The following is a 17773-nucleotide window of genomic DNA, read 5'->3' on the forward strand; positions in this document are numbered from 1 at the left end:
GGAGAAAGGAGAAAGGAGAAAGGAGAAAGGAGAAAGGAGAAAGGAGAGGGTTTAAATTCCATTAAGACCGTAAAGAAGGGGAGAGCAAAGTCTGCAACTCCGCAGCTTGATACCTGGCGGTGCTCTGGTGGGAAGGGCGAATCCCCAGGAGCAGAGTGGGGTCCAGGAGGTTCTTGATCCACATGGGGAAAAACGGTTCCACTGCTGGAAGGACATTTGGTAGAGACTATTGAAGCCACCTGGTCTGAGCAGACCCGAGAACAGCCACATTCTCTGGCGCTGGAACAAGGTCATTAAGGGTGGAGTCTGGTGCCAAATGTGTGTTGTGATTTTCCATAATCCCTGAAAAGCTGCTGCTCCACTATCTTGCAAACTTCTTCTGGGGTGGGCTGGCACCTGGCCGCAGTCTCGGGGCACTGGCAGCAGCAGGGTCCAGCAAGCTTTCCTCGGCGCAGCCAACATTTGGCCATTGCTCGGTGAGACCCTCCCACAGAGGGGAAGAACAGGTCAAAGCCGCAGTCCTTCAGAAGTAAGGGGCTGGGGAAAACAAGACTCTGAGACAAGACTCAGGAGAGAGGTATTACCTGGGGCTTGGCCACGGACAGTGAAAAAGTGGGGAGCGGACGAAAGCTGAAGATAGGACGGGTGTGCGATTGCTGATCGGGGAGAACAGAGTTCTGATACTAGAGACTGAGTACCTGGGTGACACCATTTTCACCACTCCTGTGCATGCACATAGGCACCTACAAGCGCAACACCACTCCACCCCAGTAGGCTAGCAGCGCCAGGTAGTGGAGAATGGAGCCATTACACTGAGCCCCACCCAACTGGGCCAACTTCGCTCTTCAAGAACACAAGTCTCACTGCCGGCTTAGTTTATGGACTAGAAAGCACTACATAGACTGACTTCTAGGGGAAAATGAAGTAATTTCAGTCCTATTTCAATCTGTTAGCAGGTCCATCTATTCAATTTTCTTTCTTTTTTTTTTTCTCTTTTTCACTTTTCTTTTTCTTGAATACAGAAAGAGAAAAAATTCATTTTTATTTTCAATTTTTATTAAAAATATATTTTTTAATTTTTTACTATATTTTTTACTTTTGTGTAATTTTTTTCAAATTCTATTTTACTTCCATCATTTTATTTTAGTCTACTTCAATGTATTTCCTTTTTCAAATTTTCAAAAGATTTTTTTCTTTTTCTTTTTTCTCTTTTTCATTTCTTTTCTTTTTCTTGAATGCAGAAACAGAAAAATTTCTTTTTTACTTTCAATTTCTATTAAAAATATTTTTCTTGAGACTGCTGAGCCCCCGTCCGTCCGCCTGCCACCACCCACTCTGGACACAGAACATCCAGTCATGGATAAAAATGAGCTGGTGCAGAAGGCCAAGCTGGCCGAGCAGGCTGAGCGATATGATGACATGGCAGCCTGCATGAAGTCTGTAACTGAGCAAGGAGCTGAATTATCCAATGAGAGGAATCTTCTCTCAGTTGCTTATAAAAATGTTGTAGGAGCCCACAGGTCATCTTGGAGGGTCGTCTCAAGTATTGAGCAAAAGACGGAAGGGGCTGAGAAAAAACAGCAGATGGCTCGAGAATACAGAGAGAAAATTGAGACCGAGCTCAGAGAGATCTGCAATGATGTACTGTCTCTTTTGGAAAAGTTTTTGATCCCCAATGCTTCACAAGCAGAGAGCAAAGTCTTCTATTTGAAAATGAAAGGAGACTACTATCGTTACTTGGCTGAGGTTGCTGCTGGTGATGACAAGAAAGGGATTGTGGATCAGTCACAACAAGCATACCAAGAAGCTTTTGAGATCAGCAAAAAGGAAATGCAACCAACATACCCTATCAGTTTGGGTCTGGCCCTTAACTTCTCTGTGTTCTATTATGAGATTCTGAACTCCCCGGAGAAAGCCTGCTCTCTTGCAAAGACAGCTTTTGATGAAGCCATTGCTGAACTCGATACATTAAGTGAAGAGTCCTACAAAGACAGCACGCTAGTAATGCAATTACTGAGAGACAACTTGACATTGTGGACATCGGATACCCAAGGAGATGAAGCTGAAGCAGAAGGAGGGGAAAATTAACCAGCCTTCCAACTTTTGTCTGCCTTATTCTAAAATTTACACAGTAGACCATTTGTCATCCATGCTGTCCCACAAATAGTATTTTGTTTACGATTTATGACAGGTTTATGTTACTTCTATTTGAATTTCTATATTTCCCATGTGGTTTTTATGTTTAATATTAGGGGAGTAGAGCAAGTTAACATTTAGGGAGTTATCTGTTTTCATCTTGAGGTGGCCAATATGGGGATGTGGAGTTTTTATACTAGTATAAACATTTGGCATAGTACTTTTGGTACATTGTGGCTTCACAAGGGCCAGTGTTAAAACTGCTTCCATGTCTAAGCAAAGAAAACTGCCTACATATGGGTTTGTCCTGGTGGGGAATAAAAGGGATAATTGGTTCTAGAAAAAAATATTTTTTTCTTTAATTTTTTTCTACTATACTCTTTACTTTTGTGTAAATTTTTTCAAGTTCTATTTTACTCCCATCATCTCATTTTAGTCTACTTCAGTGTATTCATTTTTTTCAAATTCTCAAATGATTTCCTTTTTTCCCATTTTTTTTCTCTAATCTGTCAAACCATTTTCAACACCCAGACCAAAACACACCTAGGATCTAGCACCATTTATTCAATTTGTGTGTGTGTGTGTTTAATTTTTTAATTTTAATATTTTTAAATTTTAATTTTTCTACCTCATTAATTCCTTTTCTCCCTTAAAAATGACAAAATGAAGGAATTCACCCCAAAAGAAAGAGCATGAAGAAACGACATCCAGGGATTTAACCAACACAGATACAAGCAAGATGTCTGAACCAGAATTTAGAACCATGATAATAACAGTTGGAGTCAAAAATAGATTAGAATCCCTTTATGCAGAGATAAAAGAAGTAAAATCTAGTCAGAATGAAATAAAAAATGCTATAACTGAGCTGCAATCATGGGTGGATGCCACGGCAGCAAGGATGGATGAGGCAGAACAGAGAACCAGCGATATAGAGGACAAACTTATAGAGAATAATGAAGCAGGAAAAAAAAGAGGGAGATTAAGGCAAAAGAGCACGATTTAAGAATTAGAGAAATCAGTGATTCATTAAAAAGGAACAACATTAGAATCATAGGGGTCCCAGAGGAGGAAGAGAGAGAAATAGGGGTAGAAAGTTTATGTGAGCAAATCATAGCAGAAAACTGTCCTAACCTGGGGAAGACACAAACATCGAAATCCAGGAAGCACAGAGGACCCCCATTAGATTCAACAAAAACCGACCATCAACGAGGCATATCATAGTCAGATTCACAAAATACTCAGGCATGGAGAGAATCATGAAAGCAGCAAGGGGAAAAAAAGTCCCTAACCTACAAGGGAAGACAGATTAGGTTTGCCGCAGACCTATCCACATAAACTTGGCAGGCCAGAAAGGAGTGGCAGGATATATTCAATGTGCTGAATCAGAAAAATATGCAGTTAAGAATTCCTTATCCAGCAAGGTTGTCATTCAAAATACAAGGAGAGATAAAAAGTTTCACAGACAAACAAAAATTAAAGGAGTTTGTGACTACTAAACCAACCCTACAAGAAATTTTAAGGGGGACTCTCTGAGGGGAGAAAAGATAAAAATACAAATACATATATACATACATACATACATACCAAAAGCAACAAAGATTAGAAAGGACCAGAGAACACTACCAGAAACTCCAACTCTACAAGCATCATAATGGCAATAAATTCATATCTTTCAGTACTCACTCTAAATGTCAATGGACTCAATGCTCCAATCAAAAGACATAAGGCAACAGAATGGATAAGAAAACAACACCCATCTATATGCTGTTTACAAGAGACCCACTTTAGACCTAAAGACACCTTCAGATTGAAAATAAGGGGATGGAGAACCATCTATCATGCTAACGGTCAACAAAAGAAAGCCAGAGTAGCCATACTTATATTAGACAATCTAGACTTTAAAATAAAGACTGTCTCAAGAGATGCAGAAGAGCATTATATCATAATCCAGGGGTCTATCCACCAAGAAGACCTAACAGTTGTAAACATTTATGTGCCAATTGTGAAAACACCCAAATATATAAATCAATTAATCATAAAGAAACTCATTGATAGTAATACCATAATAGTAGGAGATTTCAGCACCCCACTCACAGCAACAGACACATCATCTAATCAAAAAATCAACAAGGAAACAATGGCTTTGAATGACACACTGGAGCATATGGACTTAACAGATATATTCAGACATTTCATCCTAAAGCAGAAGAATATACATTCTTCTCCAGTACACATAGAACGTTCTCCAGAGTAGACCATATACTGGGACACAAATAGCCCTAAGTACAAAAAGATCGAGATCATACTGTGCATATTTTCAGACCAAGATGCTATGAAACTTGAAATCAACAAGAAAAAATTTGGAAAGGTAAATACTTGGAGACTGAAGAACATCCTACTAAATAATGAATGGGCTAACCAAGAAGTTAAAGAGGAAATTAAAAAGTATATGGAAGTCAATGAAAATGATAACATCACAACCCAAAACCTCTGGGATGCAGCAAAGGTGGTCATAAGAGGAAAGTCTATAGCAATTCAGGCCTTCCTAAAGAAGGAAGAAAGATCTCAGATACACAACCTAACTTTATGTCTTAAAGAGCTGGAAAAAGAACAGCAAATAAAACCCAAAACCAGCATAAGACAGGAAATAATAAAGATTAGAGTAGAAAGTAATGCTATCAAAACCAAAAAAACAGTAGAACAATTAAACCAGAAGCTGGTTCTTTGAAAGAATTAACAAAATTGATAAACCACTAGTCAGTTTGATCAAGAAGAAAAAGGAAAGGACCCAAATAAATAAAATCAAGAATGAAAGAGGAGAGATCACAACCAACACAGCAGAAATAAAAACAATAATAAGAGAATTTTATAAGCAATTATATGCCAATACAATGGGCAATCTGGAAGAAATGGAAAAATTCCTAGAAACATATACACTACCAAAACTAACTGGAAGAAAGAGAAAATTTGAAGAGACCCATAACCAGTAAGGAAATCAAATTAGTAATCAAAAATATCCCAAAAAACAAGAGTCCAGGGCCAGATGGCTTTCCAAGGGAATTCTACCAAACATTTAAGGAAGAGTTAACACCTGTTCTCTTCCAGGTGTTATCAAAAAATAGAAATGGAAGGAAAACTCCCAAACTCTTTCTGTGAAGCCAGCAATACCTAGATTCCAAAACCAGACAAAGACCCCAATAAAAAGGAGAACTATAGACCAATTTCCCTGATGAACATGGATGCAAACATCCTCAACAAGATATTAGCCAACCAGATCCAACAATACATTAAAAAAATTATTCACCACAACCAAGTGGGATTTATACCTGGGATGCAGGGCTGGTTCAATATCCGCAAAACAATTAACATGATTCATCACATCAATAATAGAAGGGACAAGAACCATATGATCCTCTCAATATATTCAGAGAAAGAATTTGACAAAATACAGCATCCTTTCTTGATAAAAACCCTCAAGAAAGTAGGGATAGAAGGATCATACCTCAAGTTCATAAAAGCCATCTATATGGAAAACCCAAAAGATTCCACCAAAAAATTGCTAGAAATGATTCATGAATTTAGCAAAGTTGCAGGATATAAAATCAAGGCACAGAAATCAGTTGTATTCCTATACACCAACAATGAAGCCACAGAAAGAGAAATCAAGGAATCGATCCCAGTTACAGTTGCACCAAAAACCATAAAGTACCTAGGAATAAATCTAACCAAAGAGGTGAAAAATCTATACACTGAAAACTATAGAAAGCTTATTAAAGAAATTGAATAATACACAAAAAAAATGGAAAAAGATTCCATGCTCCTGGATAGGAAGAACAAATATGGTTAAAATGTCAATACTACCCAAAGCAATCTACACATTCAATGCAATCCCTATCAAAATAACACCAGCATTCTTCACAGAGCTAGAACAAACAATCCTAAAATTTGTATGGGACCAGAAAAGACCCTGAATAGCCAAAGCAATCTTGAGGCATCACAGGAGTCAGATTTCAAGCTATACTACAGCAGGAGGCATCACAGTCCCAGATTTCAAGCTATACTACAAAGCTGTAATCATCAAGACAGTATGGTACTGGCACAAGAACAGACACTCAGATCCATGGAACAGAATAGAGAACCCAGAAATGGACCCACAAACATATGGCCAACTAATCTTTGACAAAGCAGGAAAGAATATCCAATGGAATAAAGACAGTCTCTTCAGCCAGTGGTGCTGGACAGCGACATGCAGAAGAATGAACCTGGACCACTTTCTTACACCATACACAAAAACAAATTCAAAATGGATGAAAGACCTCAATGTAAGACAGGAAGCCACCACAATCCTCAAGGAGAAAGCAGGCAAAAACCTCTTTGATCTTGGCCACAGCAACTTCTTACTCAACACGTCTCCAGAGGCAAGGGAAACAAAAGGAAAAAATGAACTACTGGGACCTCATCAAAACAAAAACCTTCTGCACAGTGAAGGAAACAATCAGCAAAACTAAAAGGCAGCCAACGTAATGGGCGAAGATATTTGCAAATGACATATCAGATAAAGGGTTAGTATCCAAAATCTATAAAGAAGTTATCAAACTCAACACCCAAAAAACAAATAATCCAATGAAGAAACAGACAAAAGACATGAATAGACACTTCTCCAAAGAAGACATCCAGATGGCCAACCAACACATGAAAAAATGCTCAAAATCACTCATCATCAGGGAGATACAAATCAAAACCACAATGAGATACCACCTCACACCTATCAGAATAGCTAATATTAACTCAGGCAACAACAGATGTTGGAGAGGATGCAGAGAAAGAGGATCTCTTTTGCATTGTTGGTGGGAATGAAAGCTGGTGCAGCCACTCTGCGCGCGCGCGCGCGCGCACACGCACACACACACACACACAAATGGAGTATTACTCGGCAATCAAAAAGAATGAAATCTTGCCATTTGCAACTACGTGGATGGAATTGGAGGGTATTATGCTAAGTGAAATTAGTCAGTCAGAGAAAGACAAAAATCATATGACTTCACTCATATGAGAACTTTAAGAGACAAAACAGATGAACATAAGGGAAGGAAAACAAAAATAATATAAAAACCAGGAGGGGGACAAAACAGAAGAGACTCATAAATATGGAGAACAAACTGAGTGTTACTGGAGGGGTTGTGGGAGGGGGGATGGGCTAAATGGGTAAGGGGCACTAAGGAATCTACTCCTGAAATCACTGTTGCACTATATGCTAACTAATTTGGATGTATATTTAAAAAAATAAAAAATTAAAAAAAAAAAAGTTGATAGCTCGTTCCCTGGAAAGATAAAACTGATAAACCTCTCACAAGAATCATCAAGAGAAAAAGGGAGAGGACCTAAATCAGAGATGAAACAAAATAAATAAAATCAGAAATGCAAAAGTTTCAACCGACACCACAAAAATACAAAGGATCATGAGACTACTGAAAACACTAATTTTCAAAACCTAGAAGATATGGATAAATTCCTAGAAACACACCACCTTCCAAGACTGAATCATAAACAACTAGAAAATCTGAATAGATGATTAAAAGTAATAAAATGGAAAATTAAAAAACTTCCCCACAACAGAAGTCCAGGTCAGACAGCCTCACAGCTGCATTCAACCAAGGATCTAAACAAGTGTTAGTTCCCAACCTTCTTAAATTTACTCAAAAAAGTTGAAGAGGAATAAATGCTGTTTTCAAACTCATTTTATGAGATCAGCATACCCTGATACCAAAACTAGACAAAGACACCACAAAAAGAATAAAATTACAGGCCAGTATCCCTAATGACTATAGATGCAAAAATCCTCAACAAACATTAGCAAACTGAATCCAAAAATACATTTAAAGGTCATATACCATGAACAAGTGGGATTTATTCCAGGGATGCAATGATGGTTAAATACCACCAAATCAATCAGTTTAACACACATTAACCAAAATGAAGGATAAAAATCATATGATTATCTCAATAGATTTAGAAAAAGCAGTTGACAAGTTTAACATCCATCTATGATTTAAAAAAAATTCTCAAACAAGTGGATATAGGAGGAAAGTATCTCATTATAATATAGACCATTGATGACAAAGCCACAGCTAAAATCACAATTATGAAAAGCTGAAAGCTGTTCCTCTAAGATTAGAAACAAGACAAGAATGTCCATTCTTCCCACTTTTATTCAGCATACTAGTAGAAGTCCCAGACACAGCACTTAGGAGAGAAAAATAAATAAATAAAGGCATCCAAATTAAAAAGGAAGACACAAAACTATAAGTGTTTGCATGATCCTATATTCAAAAAAACTAAAATCACCACCAAAAAAATCCCCGAACTGTTAGAATAAATGAATTCAGTAAAGTCACACAATACAAAATTAACATAGAGAAATCAGTTGTATTTCTATAAAGTAATAATGAGGATCCAAAAAAGAGAAATTAAAGTACTCCAATTTACAACTGCATCAAAAAGAATAAAATACTTAATAATAAATGTAATCAAGGGAGTGAAAGATCTGTACTCCAAAACTTTTAAGACACTGATGAAAGAAACTGCAGATAACATAAATAAATGGAAAGATATCCCTTATCCTTGGATAATAAGAATACTGTTGAAATGTCCAAAGCAATTTACAGATTTAGTAAAATCCCCATCAAGATATCAATGACATTTTTCATAGAACTAAGATAAAGAATACTAAAAATGTTATGGAATCCCAAAGACCCTGGATAGCTAAAGCAATCTTAAGAAGACAAAAGCTGGAGGTATCATGCTGCCTGATTTCAAACTATACCACAAAGCTACAATAAAGCATCATGGTACTGACAGACAAAAAAAGACACAAGAATCAAAGGACAAGAATAGACAGCCCAGAAATAAATCCACCCATATGGCCAATTAGTCTATGACAAAGGGGGCCAGAATATACAATGGAAAACAAAAACAGTCTCTTAAATAAATAGTGCTGGAAAAACTAAGCAGCACACTCAAAAGAATGAAACCACAGTCACATCAAAACCACAGTGAACTATAACCTCACACCGATCAGATTGTTTACTATCAAAAAGACAAATAATAAAAAGTGTCGTTGATGATACGAAGCAAAGAGAACACTTGGAACACTATTTGTAGGAATGTAAATTGATACAGCCACTATGGATAACAGGATGGAGGTTCCTCAAAATATTTATTACAAATAGACCTACCATTTGATGCAGCATTCCGCTTCTGGATATTTATCCAAAGAAAGTGAAAATAGCAATTCAAAGAGATATATGCCTCCCTATGTTAACTGCAGCATTATTTACAATAGCCGTAATATGGAAGCAATCTATATAACCACTGATGGATGCACGGATAAAAAAGGCATGTGTGCACACATACGTGCGCGCGCGCGCGCGCACACACACACACACACACACACACACGAATATTACTCAGCCATAAAAGAGTATGAAATCTTGGCATTTGTGATAGCATGTATGGATGGACCTAGGAAGTATTCTGCGAAGTGAAAAAAGTCAGACACACAAAGACAAATGCTGTATGATTTCACTTATATGCATAATCAAAAAACAAAACAGTCAAAGAAACAAAACTAAACAGAAAGAGGCTCACAGATACAGGAAAAAAATAGTTGGTTACCAGAGGGAAAAAGTCTCAAAGGGTAGGCAAACTAGGTGGAGGGGTTTAAGTAGCACAAACTTCTAGTGATGAAATAAATACATCTTGAGGATATAATATACATCATGAAGAATATGGTCAATAATACCATAGTAATTTTGTATGGTGACAGATGGTAACTAGTTTTATCATGGGGATCATTTCCTAATGTACAAAAATATCACATCACTATGATGTATGCCAAAAACAAATAGGATATTGGATATCTATTACATTTGAGTTAAAAAAAAAAACTGATATGAAACTCAGAAGCATGACGTTAAGAATAGCTTATAAAGTGAAAATGAGGAGGTTGTTTAACTTTTACAATGATTCTTTATTACAAAGGGGGTTCCAGATGGCAGGGAACTGGTTAAAAGTGATTCTCTTATACCATTTTAGAAAGATGACTTAAGTTTCTTATTTATGATTATCAGTAGCACTTACAAGAAATAATCTAAGTAAAGTTTTACCTATGTTTGTGAAATGTTTAGTTTTGCTTATGCAGTTTAAATGGTTTTGTCTGCTTGAGGGATTTTCAAGACTTGTGTTTATTTTAAGGCTCAGTGTCTGCTATACTGCCCTTTATTAAGTCATTGCCTTTCTTATCTACAATACTCATCTAAAATCTCCATGGAGGTGGCCTTGGTGGCTCAGTCAGTTAAACATCCAACTCCTGATTTTGGCTCAGGACATGATCTCTCTGAGTTCAAGCCCTGCATCAGACTCTGCACTGACAACACAGGGCCTGCTTGGGATACTCTCTCCCCCTCACAACTCTCTCAAAATAAATAAACTTTAAAACAAAATCAAATGAAATCTCTGTGGCTCCTTCTAGTTCAAAAAAGAATAGTCTACTTTTCAAGGGATACATGAATAGCTAGTACCCAAGACCTTTAAGTCTTGGGTTTCCTGCACACCCCCTGAGATTTTTAATACATGACACAAAATAAACTTATTTTATAGGACATTTCCAGAAGTAGGTGATCTGTATACTAGCACCAACTCCACACCCCCACCACACACGTTACCAGCATGACCTGATAGCTTCTTTGTAACTTAGGAAGAAAGAGAACTTCATATTCTCTTGGTTCATTGTGAACGAACCTGGCTCTAGTCTAAGCACCTGACTTGAGGATTTCCCCAATTACATTTTGAAAGAAATCCCTACTTTTTTTTCCTACATGGAAATGCTTATGCATATTTAAAATTTCTTAAAGGACTAAGCAATTCTAAAAAAAAAAAAAAAAGAAGTCCATCTCTAAATATTCAACCTAATTCTTCTCTTCACACTGCAACAAATGTCAATCCTATAAATAGCACATAGGCAATAATGTGAGCAATTTGAACCCATAATTGGATGAATACATTTGAGGCCCAATGATGAAATTTGTTATTAAGTTGAAACTGTAGGCCTTCATTGCAAAATTTCCAACAGATGTCCTCACTGGTTGCTGACATGGGGGAGGCAGATACAGAGTTGAGAATGAATCAGAACAAAGTTAAAATGGATTTTACCAATAAAATAAGCTGAGTTGCTGTACTCACAAGCATTTCAAGGCACAATGGCAAATCTATTCTTGCCCTCCCCAGATTCCCTGCCATTTCTGACCTAAATTCTGGCACACTTGACTAAATGGGGTGCAGAAACACATTTACTACAAACCTAAGGGATGCCCAATAAATCTCTTAAAAAATATTATATGATCTAATTTACAGCTTGATTATATTTCATTCAAAATCTTATTAGAGCCTCACACTCTTCTTTTTACCACAATTAGATTGTTAGTTCTTTATTTTAAAAAATTGGGCTGTATTTTCCTTCTGAATCTTATTGGAGTCCTTGATATATTACTAGCTAAATGAATAGTAGACACACAATAAATGCTTATTCTTTTGAATCAAGTTGAACATATGGTCCTTCAGGTTCTAAAACAGCCATTTCAGTATTCCCTGGAGGTTAACTTCCATTTTCCTTAGTAAATGGAGCAGGAAAAAAAGAAAATTACATATATGAAAAGTCAGCAGGCTCACAGAACAATAGATAATAAAATACCAGAGGGTTGACCTTCCTTAGATATCATCTACTGCACTCACTTTGCAGAGGAAGAAACTGAGGAGTACAGCAGTGAGGCTACATTGTCAAGCCACACAACTAATTATGACTTGAGCCCCTTTCTCCGCTCTCAGCATTCCAATTACTGCATCATTACTTAAAAAGACAAAAGAAAAGGAAAAAGAAAAAACCTGGATCTTGCTCTGGAGTCATTCCCCTGCAGTTTTCTCAACTCCTTGAGGACTAGTGATTTGCAGTGTCTTCAAAGTACTTTCTTTCAACAGGCCTTCAGAAAGACTTGAATGTCTCAATTCATTTGTCTCGCTTTTTCCATGATACCAAGCCATTCTCTGAATTCTGCCATCACAACTGCGCTTCCTATTTCACATGTGAAGCAGTGTAGTTATTGTTTCTGCCTACCTAAACAAGCCTAAAAGTTAGGACACATTCCCAGTACTAATACTCACTAGGATGGATTCTCAGGATTAGTGAAAGGGTGAGTAATCCTGGAGAGTTCCTGCTTTAAAAGTTTCTCCTGCACTAGGGTGAGGATCAATCTAGGATCAGGTAAATGTCATGGAAACCTCAAGCCTCTATCAGCCAAATAGTAAGAGGCAAGGGCAGAAGACTTTCCATCAAAAAGGAAATGCATCTGGGGCACCTGGGTGGCTCAGTTGGTTAAGCGTCTGACTTTGTCTTGGGTCATGATCTCACAGTTTGTGGGTTCGAGCCCCACATCAGGCTCTGTGCTGACAGCTCAGAGCTTGGAGCCTGCTTCAGATTCTGTATCTCCCTCTCTCTCTCTGCCCCTCCCCTGCTTGTGCTATCTCTCTTTCTTTCTCTCTCAAAAAAAAAAAAAACTTCTTTTAAAAAAAATAAGGAAATACATTTGAACAGGAATAGGAAGAGGATAGAAATGGCAAACTTATTACATAGAAACTTGGCAACTTTCGTTTACCCAGATTGTTAGGTATTTCTGAAATGCTCGTTTTCCATCACAGATTCTTTGCAAGGAAAACATTTCTAATGATAGCAGTTTGAGAGGTTCTGAGGAGGTAAGAGTTTTTAATGGTAATTGGTCCTTTCTCATCACTCTAATGTGTAATGGGATTCTTACACCATGTAACAACACTTTCCGTCCAGGCTTGACACGGTGGTGTGGTGAGCATTAATTAAACCCTACCCTTGTGCTTCAATTAGTGGATCATGACGTTGGCTCATCAGAGGAACTATGTCTTTACAGAGCATTAAAGACTGTAGAAGTCCAAAGCATGCATGTTGATTGCACATTGTCTGGGGATCCCAGTTAGCCATCCTACCATGAAGAGACCCCACTCCTAAGTAAAGAAAAGTGGGATGTAGATTTTGAGAGCAAATTGTTGATGGCAGAATAACAGACACCAAATGTAATGGAAGCTACAAAACCAGATTTGCAGAGATTTCACCTACAAGAAAAAGAAGGAAAAGGGAAAAGAGATTTCTCTTTGGTGGTATAACTTAATTTGGTCTCATAATACTGGCATTGATATCATTGTTAGTACTTTCTTCCTTCAAACTCAAGCAAAAGCAAGAGTATTTATTTAATATGTTCTAAAAAGGACATTTCACAGCCAGCTCTTAAAGTAGAATATATTATAAATGAGGGGAATGATTGTCCTAAATGACAATAATCATTTTATCACAAGATCATCAGGGTGGAGTACTCTGAATCCATGTTGAATTTCCAATATAGCAAAGCTCTTCAATAATCTGTATTTAGGTCCACTGACCTGACTCAATAAATCTAAATCTTGTCTCAGTCACTGTTGGTATTTGATTCTGGAAAAAGCAGTGCCATAAGAACTTCAACACAGAAATGACTTACTTCTCAGCCTTAGGGTAAAAATAAACACAGCTGTCCCAGATCAATGGCATATCTAAATACGTACATGGGAAAGTTTTTATCAGAATGCCATTTACAACAGTATCTGAAAGATCTCTCTTGAGGAAGTGTTTCTGCTCACTTCCATAGCTCTAGATCAGTTCTGTTCCCCAGGTGCTCCAGAACTTTGTGTGGAGCCTAGCCTCTGACTCAGCAGTCACCTTGGAAAGGGTACCCAAACTATGAAATAGATCCATCACTCCTGATTTTTACCTCATTCTTTCCCTGAAATGACTACTCTGGGACTCAGTCTTCCCTAGTCATGAACTTTGATTATGCAGTTAATGTTGTTCTATTGCTAGTCTCCTCTTCCTCGTATCCAGTTCTAGGTATCCCCAAACAACATTGCTGCTCTCCTCCTCATAGGTTTCTCTGAGAATTACATTTCTTAATCTTTCCAGATGCACTCTATCTGCTGTTTGCAAACCGAATAACTCAGGAATGTGATGATTAACAAATATTGTTGAAGGAATGAACAAAATAACTGAATGAATACCAAGAGCACTGGGTTGTGATTAGAAGACCTGGTTCAAGTCCTGACTTAACCACACTGTGGCTATAGGATCTTGAACTACAGTTAATTTTTTGAACCTCAGTGTCTTACTCCATTCAGGCTGCTGTATCAAAATATTGACCAGGTGCTTAAAACAATAGACACTTATTCTCTATAGCCCTAGATCAAGGCACTGACAAATTCCGTTCCCAGTTTGCAGAGGGCTGCCTTCTCACTGTGTCAACACATGGTGAAGAAGGGAAACTCTGGTGCTTCTTCTTAAGAAATCCAATTCTCTTCTGTGGGCTCTACCCTCATGGCCTCACCTAAACGTAATTACCTCCCAATACCATATCACTGAGGCTTAGGGCTTCAAAATATAAATCTTGAGGAGGAAACACAAATACCCAGTCCATAACACTCATATTCCTTTTTTCTTTTAACAATAAAATGAGTATAAATACCTCCTCTACTTGTCTCACACTTGAGGTGAATCTGACCATATGTTTTTAAAACTATAAAGTGCAACCAAAATATTCTATTGTTATTATTAGAGAACCTTACATATGAGTTTTCATTCAGTTAATATTCATTGAGTGCTTCCTGAGCAAACTTCTACAAAGCCAAAAACAAGCAGTGGCCTCAGCCTTCAAAAGGGTTTAGTCCACAGAAGAGACCAAGAGAAAATAAAAAATCACACTAAGTCATTTCTTGTCTAAAGGTGTCCCAGTCCTAGAGAAGTAAAGATATTTCCAGACAGAACAATTTGAAAAACAGAACCTGGAACCATTTGTCATTCTATTTGACACTGTTCCCTCTGTTTATAATATTCCCTTGTTCTCCATCCTCCACCCCCTTAATGCCTACACCTGCAAAAGTTTGACTTATCTTTTCACACCTAGCCCAGACATGATCTCTGAGGGTTTTGTGTCACAGTAACAGATTACATGGGGGTTGGAGACAGTGGTCAGCAAGGAGGCTATAAATGTGATTACTCAATGGCAGACAGCCTGATACCACAGGATGTAATATAACCAAATATAACCAAGACATTACCACCATGCAAATGGCAGAGAAGTGGAACATTCATTCATTAAAAAAAAAAGTTCAGACACTTCCCAGGTGCTGTATTAGACACAGGGAAACTTACATCTTATTGGAAAATGTCAGACTATGCATGTTAAACTAAAAAATATATTTGAAAAATATAGTGTCAGAATTATACCAAGTGGGAAATTAAAGTTATATTTTATATCTGGGACATGTGAACGTATTGTATAGGAAATTTCTGTCAATTTGGAATGCACTACTGAGGAGTTATTCAAAGGAACAAGATCCCAATCTAGTTCACAGCCATAAACAACCCATACCATAGCTGAATTACGATAGAGAGTCAATATGTACAACCTCTAATGCACGGGACACACTGCAGGGTTGCAGGGCTGGGGGTATAAAGACAAAGGCATACTCCATACCATCACAGAGCTTACACTGTAATGCAGCAAAGCCCAGATTTTAAATTTCAAAGACTAAAAAAGAATCTTTAAATATTAACTGAGATCAGTATCATTCTATTCTATAGAATACTTTCAGGGGTGCCTGGGTGGCTCAGTCGGTTAATCATCTGACTTCAGCTCAGGTCATAATCTCATGGTCCGTAAGTTTGAGCCCCGCGTCGGGCTCTGTGCTGCCAGCTCAGAGCCTGGAGCCTGCTTTGGATTCTGTGTCTCCCTCTCTCTCTGCCCCTCCCCTGCTCATGCTCTGTCTCTTTCTGTCTCAAAGATAAATAAAAACATTTTAAAAAATTAAAAAAAGAATACTTTCACATCAGAATTAGAGAAAAAGTATTATCAAAAAAAATTAATGAGTAAGCATGTTTATAAGAAAAATGTCTACAGTGTTCTTATTTTTCTCATATTCCTGCTAACCTCAATAATTTTGTCACCAACTGACCTTAGCTTCCAGGTTTTGGGTTGGAGAAGACTGTTCTAAGAAATATAAGGTTTCTTAGATCCCTACTTCCAAGGTACAGAATCCAGTCAGTCTGGAGGGACAAGGCAGAATTACTTACTCCTATCAATAATATAGTGATTACAGGAAAAAAAAAAAGTTTTGAACAGGTCAAAATATATTTTAGATCACTCCCTTCTACCTCCCTTTCTGCATCTCTGTCCTACCTCTCTCTCATCAAACCTTTGGTATTCTCCAACTGCCATACTCCCCATCTCCAAAGTAATCCTTGTTCTCAAATGACTTATTGAACTCTCCCCGAATCAAAACTCTCAACTTCCGTGCAAGGGAACTCAATTGCTTCAAGAAAAAGAATAGGCTGAAACAACCCTCCCAGATGTTTTGCATTTGCAAAAGAACTTTTATTGCTTTTTTCTAATTATAAAAGTAATTCACGCTTATTGTGGAAAACATGCAAAATATAAAACAGTCTGAAGAAAAAAACAAAAATTCTCAAAGCCTGTAGGATATTTGCATTTCTAAGAGAGAATGTTTGTTGACAGATCTATTCAGTCAGTGCAGATACACTGAGGGTCTGCAGTGTTAGCAGGGGATTATGGTGAGAACTTTGAAAAAAAATCAAAGCAAGGCATAACCAGATCTTATCCTGAAGTAACTTAGAGTGTAGTATCCAAATTATTCTATTATTAATGAATTAAAAATCAACAAATGTTCTATACATTTCAAATGGAGAGTTGAACCCCAAGCCTTGTTGAATTCTATTTTAAAGTCAAACAGACATGAAGGTTCAGCTTTGAAGCTGAGCTCACTGCAGGACGTTTCAAACATGAGTGCTAAATTCTCTTCCGCAGGATCTGCCCACCTTGGAAGGCATAAACCAGACCGAAGGGATTATGTTCTCCTAGGATAAATAGCTTCTTTTCCTCTTACATTCACTTTCTTTCTAGAACTTTCACAAGAAAGTGGAGTCATGAACTCTAAATCCCCTTCCTATTTCTGTTTTTTAAAATATCATTTCAAATTTGTGACTATCCCCAAGGGATAGCTTCATTTATATACAGTAAATTACATTCAGTCTTATATTTAATTCTATGGGTTTTGACAAATTCATAGAGTTGTATAAGCACCAATACAATCAGCTATAAAATCATTCATCAATACCTCCCCCAAATTCCCTTGTGCTACCTTTTTCAGTCTTGCAATCTTGGGCAACCACTGATCTGTTCTTCATTCATATAGTTGTGCCTTTTGCAAAATGTTATATGAACGAATCTGACTTCTTTTTTTTTAATGTTTATTTATTTTTGAGACAGAGAGAGACAGAGCATGAATGGGGGAGGGTCAGAGAGAGGGAGACACAGAATTGGAAGCAGGATCCAGGCTCTGAGCTGTCAGCACAGAGCCCGATGCGGGGCTCGAACCCACAGACCGCGAGATCATGACCTGAGCCGAAGTCAGATGCTTAACTGACTGAGCCACCCAGGCACCCCAAATCTGACTTCTT

The 17773-nt window shown here is 37.6% G+C and overlaps 1 protein-coding gene across 1 annotated transcript; it reads left to right on the forward strand.

The window, feature by feature from the left end:
* Positions 1-1299: 1299 nt before the first annotated feature.
* Positions 1300-2477, forward strand: LOC125914587 (14-3-3 protein zeta/delta-like). Its single transcript, XM_049619992.1, has one exon. It carries the CDS (start codon positions 1357-1359, stop codon positions 2086-2088), a length of 732 nt encoding a protein of 243 aa, XP_049475949.1. The 5' UTR covers positions 1300-1356; the 3' UTR covers positions 2089-2477.
* The last annotated feature ends 15296 nt before the right edge of the window (positions 2478-17773 follow it).

Source organism: Panthera uncia, assembly GCF_023721935.1.
Source record: "Panthera uncia isolate 11264 chromosome D3 unlocalized genomic scaffold, Puncia_PCG_1.0 HiC_scaffold_8, whole genome shotgun sequence".
NCBI classification, from domain to species: domain Eukaryota; kingdom Metazoa; phylum Chordata; class Mammalia; order Carnivora; family Felidae; genus Panthera; species Panthera uncia.

Bases quoted from the DNA above. Each gene is read 5' to 3' on its own strand.
- LOC125914587 (XM_049619992.1), top strand. From the start codon at position 1,357: ATGGATAAAAATGAGCTGGTGCAGAAGGCCAAGCTGGCCGAGCAGGCT.